Source organism: Protobothrops mucrosquamatus, unplaced genomic scaffold (genome assembly GCF_001527695.2).
Source record: "Protobothrops mucrosquamatus isolate PMUCROS unplaced genomic scaffold, P.Mucros_1.0 scaffold1445, whole genome shotgun sequence".
Taxonomy (NCBI): domain Eukaryota; kingdom Metazoa; phylum Chordata; class Lepidosauria; order Squamata; family Viperidae; genus Protobothrops; species Protobothrops mucrosquamatus.
Window position 1 is genome coordinate 324,425 of NW_015387625.1, and position 15,620 is coordinate 340,044.

The window sequence follows — 15,620 nt, forward strand, 5'->3', positions numbered from 1 at the left end:
TTTAAGTACAGATTTAGAAACATATTTTCACTCTCTGTTCTCTCAAACTTTTTTTTTAAAGGGTATTTTGATCTGTTTTGCAACTCCAAAGCTGTATTTGAACATTTGGAAAGCATAAAAGCCAGGAGATGACTAAATTCTGATCAAATTATTTCAGAATCTGCCCATATCAGATTCATCCAACACTCCAAACTGCAGGCCTCCAGATGCAACAAACAGTAATACAGAATTGCTCATGGTAAGGAAAACATTGTGCCTTTACAGGCACCAGAGCCTTGCCGGTTAGAACATAGAAGGTAACGTAGGCCATGAATGATACAGGCTAGTAGATCATGACCCAATTAGCACTTCATGCTAGGTTGTGGCCATTCACTATTTGCTGAGGAGCAGAAGGTGCAGATGTCAATAATTCATATATTTTTTCCTGTTGGAAAAAAAGATAATGGGTTCTAGACTCCTAAAATGTTATAAGAGGCTGGTGGTCATTATCTACAGTATAAATCCTTTCATGGCAAAAGTCTGGATATCTGTGGGACCATCTGTCTCCAAGTGTCTCTGCTCATCCAACAATACCTGACAGGATTGGTATGCTCCATGTCCCAAAAATTATTTCTACCACCAGAAGAAGAAACCCGAAATAGGAGGACAGAAACATGTCTACAAAATCATTGCTACCTCTCTTGAAAAGCATCCAGCATGGCTGTTCTTTACACCGAAGACCTTTTACCCCATGATGAAGATGATGGCCTGAACCTCTACTTGACTTGGGCACTGATTTTGTAGACATGTTTCTGTCCTCCTATTTCAGTTTCTTCTCCTGGTGGTAGAAGTAATTTTTTGGGGACATGGAGCACACCAACCCTGTCAGATATTGTTGGATGAGAAGATACGCTTGAGACAGATGGTCCCACAGATATCTAGACCTGTGCCATGAAGGGCTTCATAGATAATGATCACCCACACTCCTTGCAAGACTATCCTTGTTTAGCTATAGTTTATTAATGAAACTGCAGTTGGCTGGGTGTAGTTGACTTACTAATCTAGAAGTCATTATTTGTCAACCACATATAACATAGAGAGCCAAAGTGAAGTGCTCAGGCTTAGCATGTTGGTGGTCTTGGGTTGGGGAGCTAAAGATCTGTACTGAAAGAAGTTTCCAATGTATTTGGAGTCTTTGCAGTAATTTGGACCATACAACCCAAGTAGGATGGGTTTTGCATAAAAATTGGCACAGTGTGGGAGGGTATATGCAATTCCTGTATTTTTCTAAGGATTCACATGTCAGTTCTCAATCCCAAACATTTACATCAGCCCTGCAGATCTGATTCTACAATAGCTCTATAAAACATATTGCTCTAGTCCACTCTGGGAAATAACAATGGAAAAGAAAGCAGTAGATCCAGAGAAAGATCTACCCAGCTTGATTTAATCCATGAGCCTCTCCTTGTTAGCATCTGATAATGTGTAAAAAGCGAGTGCAGATGAAAAAGAGAGTCCTTGCAGATAACCCTCAAGGCTTGATTTCCTGTCCCTCCAGACATTTCCTGTGTATAATTTTTCCTGCCTGCCTTGTCTTAATCAGTCACTTCTTTGATGCCCTTGATAGTGTTCCATTAGAAGTGACAGATGGTGGGAATTGCAAGTCCCTCTCCAGATGTTAATTAAGTTGCAATCTGTAAATAACCAATATAGACATATTTGGTACACAGGTTTTGCATGGCAGAGCTGTCATCGTGAAATAACCCAAAACCAGCTCCTTGTATTGTGAAGCCCACTTACATCTCCTGGTGAACATGTGCTTCAGAGGAACGTCACTGTGATATGAACATACATTTTTGCTTAACAGATGTGAATAGAGACCACCCATTGTGCACCTTGGGGAAAAAGCTACCTATGCGGACAGGTTCTTAACTCAACCTGATGCCCCTGTTAAGGCTCTCAAGCTGGGTTTAAAAACGCTTGCACCCAAATGAAACACACATGGGCACATATTTTTCATATACTCTGACGGAAGGAACCCAGACAGATTCCGTATTACCTTTTAGATGGAGGTGGAGTGATGTCCCCCATCGCTCCACGTCTCCTAAATGTTGCTTTGTCTTATGCTGAGCACATACAGGTGACTCATCCTGAGCTGAAAGTCAAAAGAATTTGCAGCACAGCCCCGCACACCTTTTCTCTGAGTTACATACGTCATTTTCTTTAATTCATATTTAATTTCACCTTCAAGAAAAGATACAACCGTCTAAACCAATGCTTCTCAACCTTGGCAATTTTAAGGAGTGTGAACTTCAACTCCCAAAATTCTGGGAGTTGAAGTTCACATGTCTTAAATTTTGCTCAGGTTGAGAAACACTGATCTAACCTAATCAAACAGCATAGACTTCATTTCCTTCTTCCACTGTGACTAACAATGCAGGCTTGATGTTAAAATTCAAAAATGGGAGATGAAATATGTATTTGATCTATTCTTGTTTCACGAATGAGCAGGAAATGCACGTTGGTTGGAAAGAAAGGGGCTGCTATCCCATTGCTGGGGATCTTGAGAAGGACCCAGTATGTCCTAAGTGAAAGTCCACTATGAATGGCATGGATGCTCTGAGAGACCAGAAGAGTCTCACCCCAGATCCAAACTGCCCTGTGGCAACATAGCCAACAAAATTCCTCCACTCCTGCCATTGGGAACCATAGGATTCTTCACAGGGACTTCCTAGATGCCCAGGAGAGGCAGTGGTGCACAGCAGGTCCCCAACAACTAAGAAAGAGGCTGTCTCAGATGTTGCCTGTTCCTATCTTTATCCTTATCCTTTGTTGATTTGTCTAACATAGGTTGGAGGAGAATCCCTCCATCTTGTACCAGTGAATCCCATAAGTGGATCATTACAGCTGATGTTACAAGTGCTAGGAGGTAGATTCTGGTAAAGATGGGGGAGAAAACTCTGGATATCTGGGAGCATCTTCTTCTGAAAGAGCCATCTGGCAGCTGAGCTGCTTTGCATGCTCTCCAGCCTGCCTCTGTAGCATCAATTAAGACAAGTCAATTGTCAACCAAGAAGCCAGGCCTTTGCTGTTTGTAATTCAGGGCACTTGCTTTCCTGTCTGGTTTCAGAGTGCCAGAGCAGATGTTTGTGTCATGCCAGAGGTTGCATTAGCTGCTTTTCCTTTCCCAATTAGAGATCCAGCTAAGGGCCACGTTCCAGGGAGCGAGCAGGGAATAGCACGGAGGTGATGATGTACGAGAGTTGGAAATTGTCTACAGAAAGTTAATGGCGCTGGCTAATGGTTTACTTCCACAACCTGATATTTGATTACTAGTTTAATAAATTATTGATTAGATGCTGATGGCAATCTGCTGAGAATCGGATTTTATTTATTTATTTATTTATTTATTTANCTCTGTGGGAGCGTACCGGCCGATGGGAGGTAATCTGCGGCAGAAGGCGGTCTCGGAGATATCCAGGTCCGATGCCATGGAGCGCTTTGAAGATGATGACCAGCACCTTGAAGCGCACCCGGAAGGCTACCGGCAACCAGTGCAGCTCGCGCAGCAGCGGTGTTACATGGGAGCGACGAGTCCCTCCCAACACCGCCCGTGCGGCCGCATTCTGGACCAGTTGGAGCCTCCGGGTGCTCCTCAAGGGGAGCCCCATGTAGAGAGCATTACAGTAGTCCAGGCGGGAGGTGACGAGGGCATGGGTGACAGTGCGCAAGGCGTCCCGGTCCAGAAAAGGCCGCAACTGGTGTATCAGGCGTACCTGATAAAACGCCCCCCTGGTCACGGCCGACAACTGGTCTTCCAGTGTCAGCCGTGAATCCAGGAGGACCCCCAGATTGCGTACCCTCTCCGAGGGAGCCAAAATTTCTCCCCCTATAGTCAGCGATGGAGTCAGCTGACTATGCCGAGGCGCCGGCAGCCACAGCCACTCGGTCTTGGAAGGGTTGAGCCTGAGTCTGTTCCTCCCCATCCAGACCCTTACGGCCTCCAGGCAACGGGCCATCACGTCAAGGGCATCGTTGGGGTGGCCTGGGGTGGAGATGTACAGCTGAAGTCATAAATGTAGTTAAAGGTGAAATTTTGGAGATGGGGGGGGGGACTTACCAGACAGTGGCCATTTTTGAGAAGGTGGAAACTAAACTGCATGGATGGAAATCTCAAAGCCCCTCCCTCCTAATGATGCAGCTGGAGCATCCTCAGGGCAGGAAGGCTGCCGGTTCCAATGCCTACAATTTTAGAATATTATTTCAATTCTTTTTTCCCCCTTTCCTGACATGCCTTCTGAGGTCTATAGGCCCATGTAGTTACAGTGACCAGTGGGAGTCACTCGTCTGGTTCATAAGTAATGCTGTATCTTGTAATGTTGCTTCCTTTTGGCATTGATTGATGTTACAATAGTCAAAAAGTCAACAAATCAACAAATCATGGCTGAACTCAACTCTTGGTTGGGGTTCCATATCATACTGATCTGGCTCATGATTTGTTGACTTTTGACTCCGTGTGCTATTTAAAACCTAGCCAACCATGTTTGTATTTCATGGTCTATGTCATTATCTTATAGATGAACCAGCCAACTATTGTTAGTCAGGAACATATGATGTGCTTCCAGGTAAACTATTGCTGGTTGAGGAAATGAGATTAATACAGGACATAGTAGCCTTCATGAATCTAGCTCTTTGTAAGCTTGGTGTATTACTTTCTAGCTTAATATCGTGTAAATCCAGATAGTTGTGGCATATTCAACAATCCATTGTGAAAGGAACTATGGTTTGAAATGCTTCCTGAACCAGACCGTACTCTACAATGGCCGAAAAGGCAAGGCTAGAGGGACTAACAATTCTGAATCACAGAATACTGATGCGAAAAAGGGTCTCTGATGTTTCCCAAGCAAGGCCATAGAAACCAACAGCTGCTGTCTCCTTCCTTTGCCCTCCCCCCCCCCCAACAAACAGGGCACCCTTCCTGCATTCTTCCTCTTCCTGCATGGATGGCTCCTTAAGTCTGCAGACAGAAGCCAACATCTGCAGTGTCAATAAATAATTTATCTCCCGCCAGTCTTCTTGCACCAAAGGCCAGGATGATCAGGCTACCTTTCTCCATGGACTGCTTCCAGAGAGAGACAGAGACGATGCCCCTGAAGCTGGAGAAGAGCTCCTGGCTGGGGATCCTGATCATAAACTGGCTGATGGCTGCGCAGAGAAGCACCCACCAGCAGCGCTCCTGAAGGTGGCCTGATCGTCTTTGGGAGGGCTTTCCTCTTGTCGTTTGCTCCTTTGGGGGAGCAACCCTGGTCGTGGGTCTCTCTGATCCTGAGCCTGCTTTGCCTTCCCATCCCTCCTCCCAAGCATCCAGATTCTGTGCCTCTAAGCAATCTAAATTTGGAGGTAAAACCTCCCCCACTGTGGGCTTCTCTCCTCCTCTCCCTTCCCTCTCGCCTTCGGTGGCTTTGTTTCCAAGAGAGCTCTCTAGGAAAAGAGAGGATTTTGTGCCTTTGCTTCTAGCAGGAATTCCCGCCCTTTTGCCTCTCCCGTCCCATCTCTATAGTAACTGCCTGGCATCACACAGAGGTCCTTCAAAGGGGAAGGGTTGCCCAGATTGGCCCACCAAAGGTTGGACCCACCAAAGGTTGGACCACAAAGATACCTAGAGCAGCTGGTGGGTGGAAGCCTCTTCTGCTTGATGGCTTTTTTTTTCTCTGAAGCTCCATTGAAAGCAAAGCCTCTATGGAGATGCTCAATGTTCCCAGTCCTGGTGGTCCCAATGGTGCTTTTCTCCCCCAAAAGGCAGCTGGATTTCCTCGATTTTTTTTCCTTTGTAAACGTTTTACTTCCCATCCAAGAAGCTGAAGAAGCTTCTCATCCAGAACTGAAGGAGCTTCTTGGATGAGAAGGAAAACGTTTTCAAAGAAAAATACAAAAAAACGTCCAGTTGTCCTTTTGGAAAAGCATCTTTGGGTCATTGAAAGCAAAGATTAATTCTAGTGGCCCATTTTGGAGAGGGGTGTCATAGGATGCAGCACTTTTTGAGGTTCCCAGTAAGGAGGAAGATCAACATTTGCTGGCTGGGGAATTCTGGGAGTTGAAGTCCACCCACCTTAAAGTTGTCAAGGCTGAGAAACACTGATGTAATGTATTCCTTTTGCAAAAGGATCCTATGTTTACATTCCTTTCCCACCACAAATATTTGGCAGCTTGCTTTTTCATGCACATCATCTCTGCAAACAGTCGCTCAATGGGACAGCCGCTCAACGAGGACTTCCTGTAGAATCTAACAGATGCTTGCTAATGACATCCAATCGTTTGGCTCCAGTGCCAGTGTGTCTTTACCTTGAGGAGAAATAATTGTGTTGCTACTGACACATTACAAGTGAAAACAAATTAATTTTAGCCTGCAGGCGTACATTATATAATTTGCCTTGGGAAGGATCATCCAGCTGTAGTAAAGATGGAACCGGTATGAATAGTACATGATGCTCATTTTTATCAGAGGGGCTGATTAATATATCTAGAAAAAAATCCCACATATCCGACATTTCATGTGCGATGGGCCAGTCGCATTTTGGAGCATAAGGGGAGACTGTAGCCCTGGATATTCTCTCATGGCTACAGAAACTGCTGCCTGTAGAAAAACAGGTGTGTGTCAGGTTGAAGGATTACAACCTTATTTTTCATGCGTTAGGCCAATCTTCTAGATCAGGGGTCCCCAACCCCAGATCCGTGGACCACTACCAGGCTGCGCCATGCCAGCAACTGGTCCGCACAAACAAGGAAAGGCCCATCTGCAGGATGCAGGCAGCACACAAAACCACGCACCCTCTGGTCCGTGGAAAAAACTCTCTCCATGGAACCGGTCCCTGGTGCCCAAAAGGTTGGGGACCTCTGTTCTAGTTGCCTTGCCCATCAGGACCTTCCTGCAAATGAGTTTCAGGGACTTGATTGGAAGGTCAAGATAGGGGCTGGAGGCTGAATGCTAGGGCTTCTGAGCTGAACCAGCCAGATAAGTTGCGGGCTCAGGGAGTAAATCTGGCAAACCGGATCCTTGTCCTGCTATCCTCCATCCAGCAGCCCTAGCCTTAAAATCAAATGTCCAGCTTTTTGAGTAATTTGTTAAATTTTGAACTGTTTTCATGTGTTGTTGTTGTTGTTAGTTGCGAAGTCGTGTCCGACCCATCACAATCCCATGGACAACGTTCCTCCAGGCCTTCCTGTCCTCACCCATCTTCTGGAGTCCATTTAAGCTCACGCCTACAGCTTCAGTGACTCCATCCAGCCCCCTCATTCTCTGTCGTCCCCTTCTTCTCTTGCCCTCAATCTTTCCCAACAATAGTGATTCAATCATCTGCATTGTGATCTTATAACCTGCCTGTTTCTTTCTTTTCCCTCATCTGCTGATGGACTCAACAGCCTCAATTTACGTTATTTCACTTATTTCCTGATTCCAGCCATTGGCTTTGATCCAATTCCTTTAGTTAGTCTGCAGAGCCCACCACTCCTCTTCTGTTCTTTGGGTGAAATGTGGAAAGTGTCTTCTTGTTGATTCTACATTATCATTAGCGTATGTTCTTGACGATCAAATTTGCTGGAAAAGTGTTGCGATTAAATTTGTGCTGGAAAAAGTAACTTCACCGATACGCAGGCCTAAGTTCATTTCTTCGCTGTGATTTTTGCCAAAAGAGTCCAATAGTTTGTGTGTTCTCCTTTCTGCCCGTTGTCTTCCTTTCCAGTTGTTGATGTCCTCCTTTCCCTGTTCAGATATCTGCTCATCTACCCAAGCCAAAGGCCATAACCATTCATACCTTTGTCTTTCCGTCTTCCACAGGACCTCCCACTCGCGGGCGAAGGCCGATGCCGCCGTGTCAGCAGCACAGAAATCTCAGGAGGAAGCGCGGGTTGCTAGGATCACTGCCAAAGACTTTTCACCTTCCTTCCAGCACCGAGAAAACGGTCAGTACAATCTGGAGAGCCTCTGCAGAACCTCGGACTTTGCTTCTTTTCTCCTGTCCCCACCGCTAGGCTAGGGAGGCAGGGCCATCCACGTTTTGTGGATTCCTCCTGGTTTCTCCATTTGGGATGTAGAGTGCTCACCATCTTGATTCCCTGTTGGCTGTGTTTTTATTTTATTTTTAGGAACAGGGTACATCTCCCCCATGATAATCATTGGAGCAGCAAGGTGGATGAGGCTGTAGCCGGCCACTGCTGAGAGCAAAAAGGAATCTAGTGGATCTGATATGATTCATTAGTAATTGCCCATTTATGTACAACCTAATTTTCTGCACTCGGGGAGATTGAGAGTCGTGGGCATTAAAACATAAACCTACAAAAGGAGAAGCTGAAATAACGGTGCCAAAATTCATTCCTTTGGAATGGAGCAGCCCACATCAAAAACAGCAGCCCAAATCAGCACAAGCTCTAATAAACAGCGTTTGGAGACATAATCCAAACAACAGGCTTGCAGGGAGTCACTAACAGGGATCTGCAGAGGCTTTGCTATAAAGGTCTGCCTTAGCTCTGTGCGCGTGTCTCTCTGTCTTCTTGGGCAGGGCCAAAAATAGGATGGAAGAAAAGATGTAAGCTGCCTTCTTTAAGCAACCCACTAATTAATACACGTCTGCCACAACAAACAATGCTAGTCTTTGCACTGAGTTGAAGGCTTTTGCTAACTTAGTGAAAAATGGAAGCTTTAAGTAATTTTAATCCAGGGTTCTTTGGGCTATGGAGACTTTGGCAAGACATTTCGCATTGTGGTTAGCTGTGGGTGTGGATTGTAGATACGTACATAATCTACCCAAACAAGCAACATCTAGAAAATGCTTCACTCTTGGGACCTTTACTTGCAAACAGGGCTGGTTTTCCGACGGAGGGGATTTATTCCTTAAACTGCCAATACCAGAATGTACTGGAATTTGAATTTTTGAAGGATGTGTTCAGGAGTGACCACAGAGTGAAGATCAAAAAAGTCAAGATCGTGGTTGTGATGACGAGACTGAAACTCTGCCTGCTTTTGATGGGTGTCTGATGCGTCTCGTGAAGTGAGTGTAGCTTGCAATGCCTTTGAATACAATTTGTTATTTGGAAAAGGTGTTACCCAACTCTTTTGATCTTCACTGGAAATGTGTGCCAAGTGCTATGAATGAGTAAAACCAATGGATACAAGAGTCTTCTTTTGTCTTCGTCACGTTTTAGTGGCCTACCATCTTTTCAAGTACCACGTATGCTTAACAGTTTCAGTGTTTTCATTTCCACTTATTTTGCTTTTGCTTTTTAGTAGACATCTTCCCCCCCCCCATTTATTTGCCAAGACAATTTGAAGAATGTGGCAGAAATGTCACTTTAATTACTTATTAATTTATTTTCTAGAGGAAGTTCTGGAGAAAGCACACACATCCTTTTGTGAAATGCCGTGCAGAAGATGGTAGCCCATACAGGACCTTAAGTAATTTTGGAAAAAATAGGCAGGGTTGGACCTGTTTAATACTTGGAAAGAAGGCCAGGAGGATATCCAGAAGTGACTGCAGGCCAAAAAGTAAATATTCGAATCCTGGAAAACAGCAGTGGCAAACTATTTTCTTACTGGTCTTAAAAAAAACTCATTTGAAAGTGTGTGTGAAGCTACCAAGGGCTAAGCTAAACTCAAGAGTCTACACTTTTTATAACGATTCAACAATTAAGATTGGATTCCCTCCTTCCCTTGGAGAAATGCAGTGATGATTGTGTATTATATTCAGGGAAACTTTTGGTGAGAGCGTTTCATGAAAACGAGTGAGGCCATTAAACTGGTAGTCTTGAAGCTGTCTCAGGACACTTAGTTGTATTTGTACAACAGGCTAGCTCTCTTTGCATCAGTTCCTAAGATCTCTGCTTGACATAGAACATGGGTAGGTATTCTCCTGCCCCCTCCTGTACCGATAACAGGAAGGAGGTCCTTGTGGAACGGCCACCTTGTTTTGCTCATCTTCTGCTTCTTGTTCGCCTTCTAGGGCTTGAGTGTCAAAGGCCAAAGCACCAGCATTCAAGCGATGAGATCGAGGTCCTCTCTACTGGGACTCCCCTGCAGCAGGAAAGCCCAGAACTCTACAGGAAAGGAACGACACCTTCGGATCTCACGCCTGATGACAGCCCTCTGCAAAGCTTCCCTGCCAGCCCCTCCTCGTCCCCACCGCTGGGTCCTTCCTGTCGGAACAAGAATGCCCACTTCTCCAGGCAGCTCTCCATGGACGAGGAGAGGGGTGGGGAAATCCAGATGTTGTTGGAGGGACGCAGTAGGGAGTTCATGAGGCCGAACAGCTGGGGCGAAGACAAGGAGGGCGGGCCTCATGGGATGAGAAGCGGGGTCTTGCGCAGTGGCCAGTTGGAAGACCATCGAGGCCGGAGTAGTGGGCACAAGCATGCTACCGCCAATCACAAACCACGGGAGAGGTGGGCAGACCCTCCAACCGTGGTTTCGTGGACTTATCACCGCCCACACCACCACGGCTCGGGGAGCCACAAGCTCACGGAGCTGGATGAGGAGAAGCTGAGCAATTACGAGATGGAGATGAAGCCCCTCATGAGGATGGACGCTTACATGCAAGAGATACAGTCCCAAAAAAGGCATCACGGCAAAATGGGTCTCAGCAAGAACCTGGCTGAAGAACATCCTGGGGAAGAGCGGGCCTTTGGTGTCCAGAGGCTGAGGTCAACCTGCCAGAACAAGGAGAACGTCAGGCCGGCATCTTCTGGTGAGCCAGCAGTGCAGAAACTAGAGAGCCTGAGGTTCGGGGATAAAGGTGAACCCCGGCTGTTGAGGTGGGACTTAACTTGCTCTCCACCACAGAAATCCTTACCTGTTGCACTAGAATCAGAGGCGGAAAATGGAGATGAGCTCAAATCCAGCGCGGTAAGTGGAGCACTCTGGATGGGCTGGTCTGTGAGACTTCATAAGTAGTGACGATGATGGCCCTGGCTGTGATGAGCAGACCACTTGAGGGACGGTGGGCTCTGCACGCATACAAAGTGTGCCTGGGATATGTGAGCACTCACTGGCATGCAGTGCTTGCAATTACTGGTGCCTTTTCTCACTACGTTTCTATTTTTAATTTTTAATTGAATTTATCTTCTGACTTTCTACTCAAATCAAATAGTGTTACCTAACTAAAATAAGGACCATCCAATCAGAGGTTTTGGCAGCCTTTATTACAGCGTGGCCTCTGCTGTGGTTCACAATGAGCCTTGTTGTGTGGAATTTTAGAAGCGTGACAAGGGAACAGAGGTATCAGCCACCTTTGGGGCGGTGTAGGGGCAGGCAAGCTGAGAGCAGTGTCATCCATTCATGTGTCTAGGGGACAATAATCAGCTCCCTTGAAACTATCAATTCCAGCTTAAAACCCTCCACATCTCTGCTTAGCAACGGAATGGACAGTTCTTGGACAGGTGAGGTTGCTTGTATTTGCATCCCACAAGGAACCAAGACAGAATGTGGTTTGTTGACAGTCTGGGATGGAATGAATAACTTTCAAGTCATCCCCCACGATCGTTCTCGTAAAAGAAATATTGGAAGCAAGCAGGTTTGCCCTCCACTCAGTGGTGTCCTTGTTCAGTGCTAGTTTATTTGTCTATGTTTTCAATCATCAACCAATTCGGAAAGTCTAATTTAAAAACAAAGACTGTTGAACACGAGTTTTACAAATTCTTGTCTACCATGCAAAGTAAGCAAATTGAGAATGCTCCTCGTCCCCCTCCTTTTTTGATTTTGTTAAGAAAAATAAATAAATGAAGCGGTTTTCTTAGAACAGGTAGTACTATACCAGGGGTAGGCAACCTCGGCTCTTTTATGACTCATGGACTTCAACTCCCAGAATTCCTGAGTCAGCTATGCTGACTCAGGAATTCTGGGAGTTGAAGTCCATGAGTCATAAAAGAGCCGAGGTTGCCTACCCCTGTACTATACAATATTCTTAGCAGGGGCTTGTGATCTGAGAAAGCCTTTGATATAATTGAAAGGATTGCCTTGGTTTACTGAGCAACGAGATCTCCCAGCAGCCCTTGTTCCTCTGCCAATGGTCAAATCATAGATCTCTGTGTGGCCTGAGGATCTTTCAGCTACAATGGGTTGATGGCTAAGCAAAGTTGGGATGTGTTGGAAACCCAGGTTTTGTCTATATATGAATGTCAAATCATGCTAAACCTCATTTGCTTTATCTGATGGAGTTCCCATACTGTGCAAGACCAGTCAGGTGTGAATATAACCTCTGTCCAGGGAATTTGTTAGACTCTGGTCAGGATCAGACCCTATGGGGTGGCTTTCCTTTTCCATGGCTGTGGGACATGGGAAAGTGCTGAAACTTAGGGGACAAAGAGGTATGAAGCTTATAGAAGGTTAGTGATAGATATTCTTCCTGGAGTTGCTGAACCAAAGGGGGGAATGATGGAGCAATGTCACACCCTTCTTTATCCAATGAGTATTAGCCAGTCATGGGCCCCCAGCCCCTTTGCAGGGAAAGCCTTTTGGAATGACTGCTGAACTTCTCTTTGAGTTTGTGCCAAGTGTAAACTGCCCCTTGTGTTTACTTTGCAACTTGTCTGGTGGTTTATTTATTTATTCAGTTTATATACAGCCAAATCAACTAGCCAGCATATCCTTTTAGTCCAGGGGTCTTCAAACGTGGCCCTTTTATGACTTGTAGATTTCAACTCCCAGAATTCCTCAGCCAGGCACGCTGGCTGAGGAATTTTGGGAGTTGAAGTCCACAAGTCATAAAAGGGCCAAGTTTGAAGACCCTGTTTTAGTCCTACTCAGGAAAGGCACCCACTTTGATGTGAGTTGGGCTTTTAGCCCTCAGGTGATGGCCCTGGGGAATGTCAAATCTGGCTTTGGCTTGTTCAAATTTCCCCAATCTCAAAATGTAGAACCTAGAAGAAAAAGGGAAGAACAAAAAACAGCAGGCAGTGTGAGAGCTGGCCTACTTGTAGGGCTTCACCCGTTTCAGAACTGCTTTTTCTATCCTCATTCCCTCTAAAAGGACAGGGACATCCTTGGGATCCACCTGTTCTCATACTAAAACATCTCTCTCCAACTCCTTCTCTTTCACACATTGCTGAAAGCTGCTCCTGCTTCCATTCTGTGGGAGCGTTTTGCAGCGGCTGAGTTTGTTGTGCAACCTGGCTTTGTCCTGTTCACAATAAGTCTGGCACTGCACATGGAGTCTCTGTGAGTCTGTGTGTTGCAGCAGAGAGATGGTTCAGCACCAAATTCCCAGCTGGAATCTGAATATTTAGAGCAGTTCTGGAGTTGGCGAAGGAAAACCTCAGCAGGTGCATTATAGTTTGTGTAACGTGTTCTCCATTTGCCAGACTCGGAGATCAGGAAATGGGGGCTATTTAAGCTAAACCGAAAGGCTACAGATACAGATTTAAGGGACTGATGGGTTCTTGAAGGATGGTAGACAGATGGCCAAAGGGAGGTGCATCTACCTGGATAAAGCCAAGCTTGGGCAGCCAGGTATCGCGGAGAAGCGTGTGAGCTGTTGATCTGGTTGGCCAGCATCCTTGCAGTGTGTTGCTATGCAGCAACAAGGATGTTTTTCCTACGCTGGAAAAGGGGAGTGCTTTCTCTCTCTCTCTCTCTCTCTCTCTCTCTCTCTCTCTCTCTCTCTCTCTCACACACACACACACACACACACACACACACACACACACACAGGCTTTGCCAGATCCCTTCCTCTTGAAATGCCAGTCCTGCAGATAGGTTTAAGGAAACCCACCCAGAGCTCCTTCAAGGCATCTGCAGGAGGCTGCAGCTATTTAGTTCTAAGCACTTTGCCACCCAAAGTGTCTGCTTCTCCTGGATGGGGAAAGAGTAATGCTGTAAAACAAATCCTTCCATAGGAGAGCCAACAGATTTCCCAGACCCTCCTTTTCGCTCACCCAAACTCAGGAAGAGAATCTCTCTGATGGAGGATTTGGCCCTCTGAGAGTATCTTGCGGGCATTCTCACAAAATGGCGCAAAATAACAGCTGAACAAAAGCAAGGTGCAGACATTTCATCCTGCCTCTTAGCTGCTTCTACTGCCCAAACCCTGAATGTGGATTATTTGACTGGGGTTAGCGTGATATAAGAACTCAGCCTCTGCGGCTCGTAGCTTAGTTGTATATGTAAGTTCTGGGTCAGTGGGGCTTCTTCAACCAATAATGGCTTAATGCAATGCCTGAAGTTTGTCTGTGCCATCTTCTACGGTGGAAACAGGATGGAGAATCACAACTGGAAAAGTTGAGGGGGATGACTCAAGCGCAGTCTTTAAGGATCTTTTTAAGGGTCAGTTGAGAAGGGGCGGTGCAGAAACACAGTGGGAACCCAACAGACCCCTGCATTGGACTTGGCAGTGTTTTCACCCTTGGCAACTTGAAGATGTGGTGGACTTTAACTCCCACAATTCCCCAGCCAGCCCACAGTTGAAGTCTGCAACCAAGTAGTCAAGGTTGAGAAACGCAGGGACTTGGGAATCATTGGTTCCGGGGTGCCCCTGAGATATGGAAATTCCAGCAGCAATTGACCAGCTCTCCTCCCCCCAATTGATCTGGGGGTCCCCCTGTAATCCTCTCCCTCTTTTTCTTTCCTGTTTCAGGGTTCAGCTCCCATCCTAGTCGTCATGGTGATCTTGTTAAACATTGGAGTCGCCATTTTGTTTATTAACTTTTTCATCTAAACCGAGACTGTCTTGTTTGCAAAACTCCAACCGGTTAATAATTAATAAAAAAAAAACAAAAAACAAAAAACCCACCCCCAAGCGGTCTGAAAATGGGGATAATGCTGCGAGAGACCCAACGGGAGAAGGATGTCGTCGTTTTGAACTGTCCCGCGACAACTTTCAAGTCTTTTCACAGAAGACCCACCACCGATTGAGTCTCACTCACAGTTTGCCTTTTTTCCCCCCACCCCCACCCCTTCCCCTTCCTAGGTAATGTTTTGGATTTTAGCCCAAAAATTCTTTGCTTGCACAATCCTTTTGCTGTGTGGCATGGCCGAATGGTAGCAGCAGCATTCCCGCCCTCCCAGCACCAGACAGGACGGAAAGCGTTCCTCCGGGTGGATTTAGCCAGATCTAGGAAAGCGGTTTCACGTGAATTGCCTCCCTCTTCAGACGTTTAACTCAAGACAACCTTCGGAGAGATGCGGCAGTCCTGGCATTGCTTGGTGATATGCAGCGGCTGCCCATAGAGATACAAGGTGGGGGTCCCTTGAGAAAATCCCAGGGCGATCCCGGTGTTCGCACTGAGCTGGGAAAGGCCAAAACAGAGAACAGACGGCACTCAAGGGATGACGTTGATGGTTGATCACCATTTCTTGAATAATTTAAACCGCCATATCTAGCAGACAAGTCTTAAGCCCCTCCCCTCCTCTTCTTGAAGTCCAAAATATTTTTTCCCACCCAATGTGTTGAAATTATTCATCGTCCCAGGCGACAATAGAAAATTATTTATTTTACTCATTTGTAAAATTTATTGACCGCCCATCCTACCAAAGTTTTGCATAAAGTCACCTGCAGGATGCTGAGGCTCAGGTAAAAATCCTGTATCTATAAACTGCACAATCTTTTTTTTTTTTTTTTAAATAATCTCGTTCAACACATTTTTTTCAACCTTTCCGGCAG

At 45.9% G+C, this 15,620-nt stretch overlaps 1 protein-coding gene across 1 annotated transcript in view; it reads left to right on the forward strand.

The window, feature by feature from the left end:
- JPH3 (junctophilin 3) overlaps positions 1-14,675 on the forward strand; it is a 33,059-nt gene extending 18,384 nt beyond the window's left edge. The window contains exons 3-5 of the mRNA XM_015822016.1: positions 7,814-7,938; positions 9,972-10,870; positions 14,595-14,675. Coding sequence (XP_015677502.1) covers positions 7,814-7,938; positions 9,972-10,870; positions 14,595-14,675 — 1,105 coding nt within the window. The remainder of the gene's footprint in view (positions 1-7,813; positions 7,939-9,971; positions 10,871-14,594) is intronic.
- Positions 14,676-15,620: the final 945 nt, after the last annotated feature.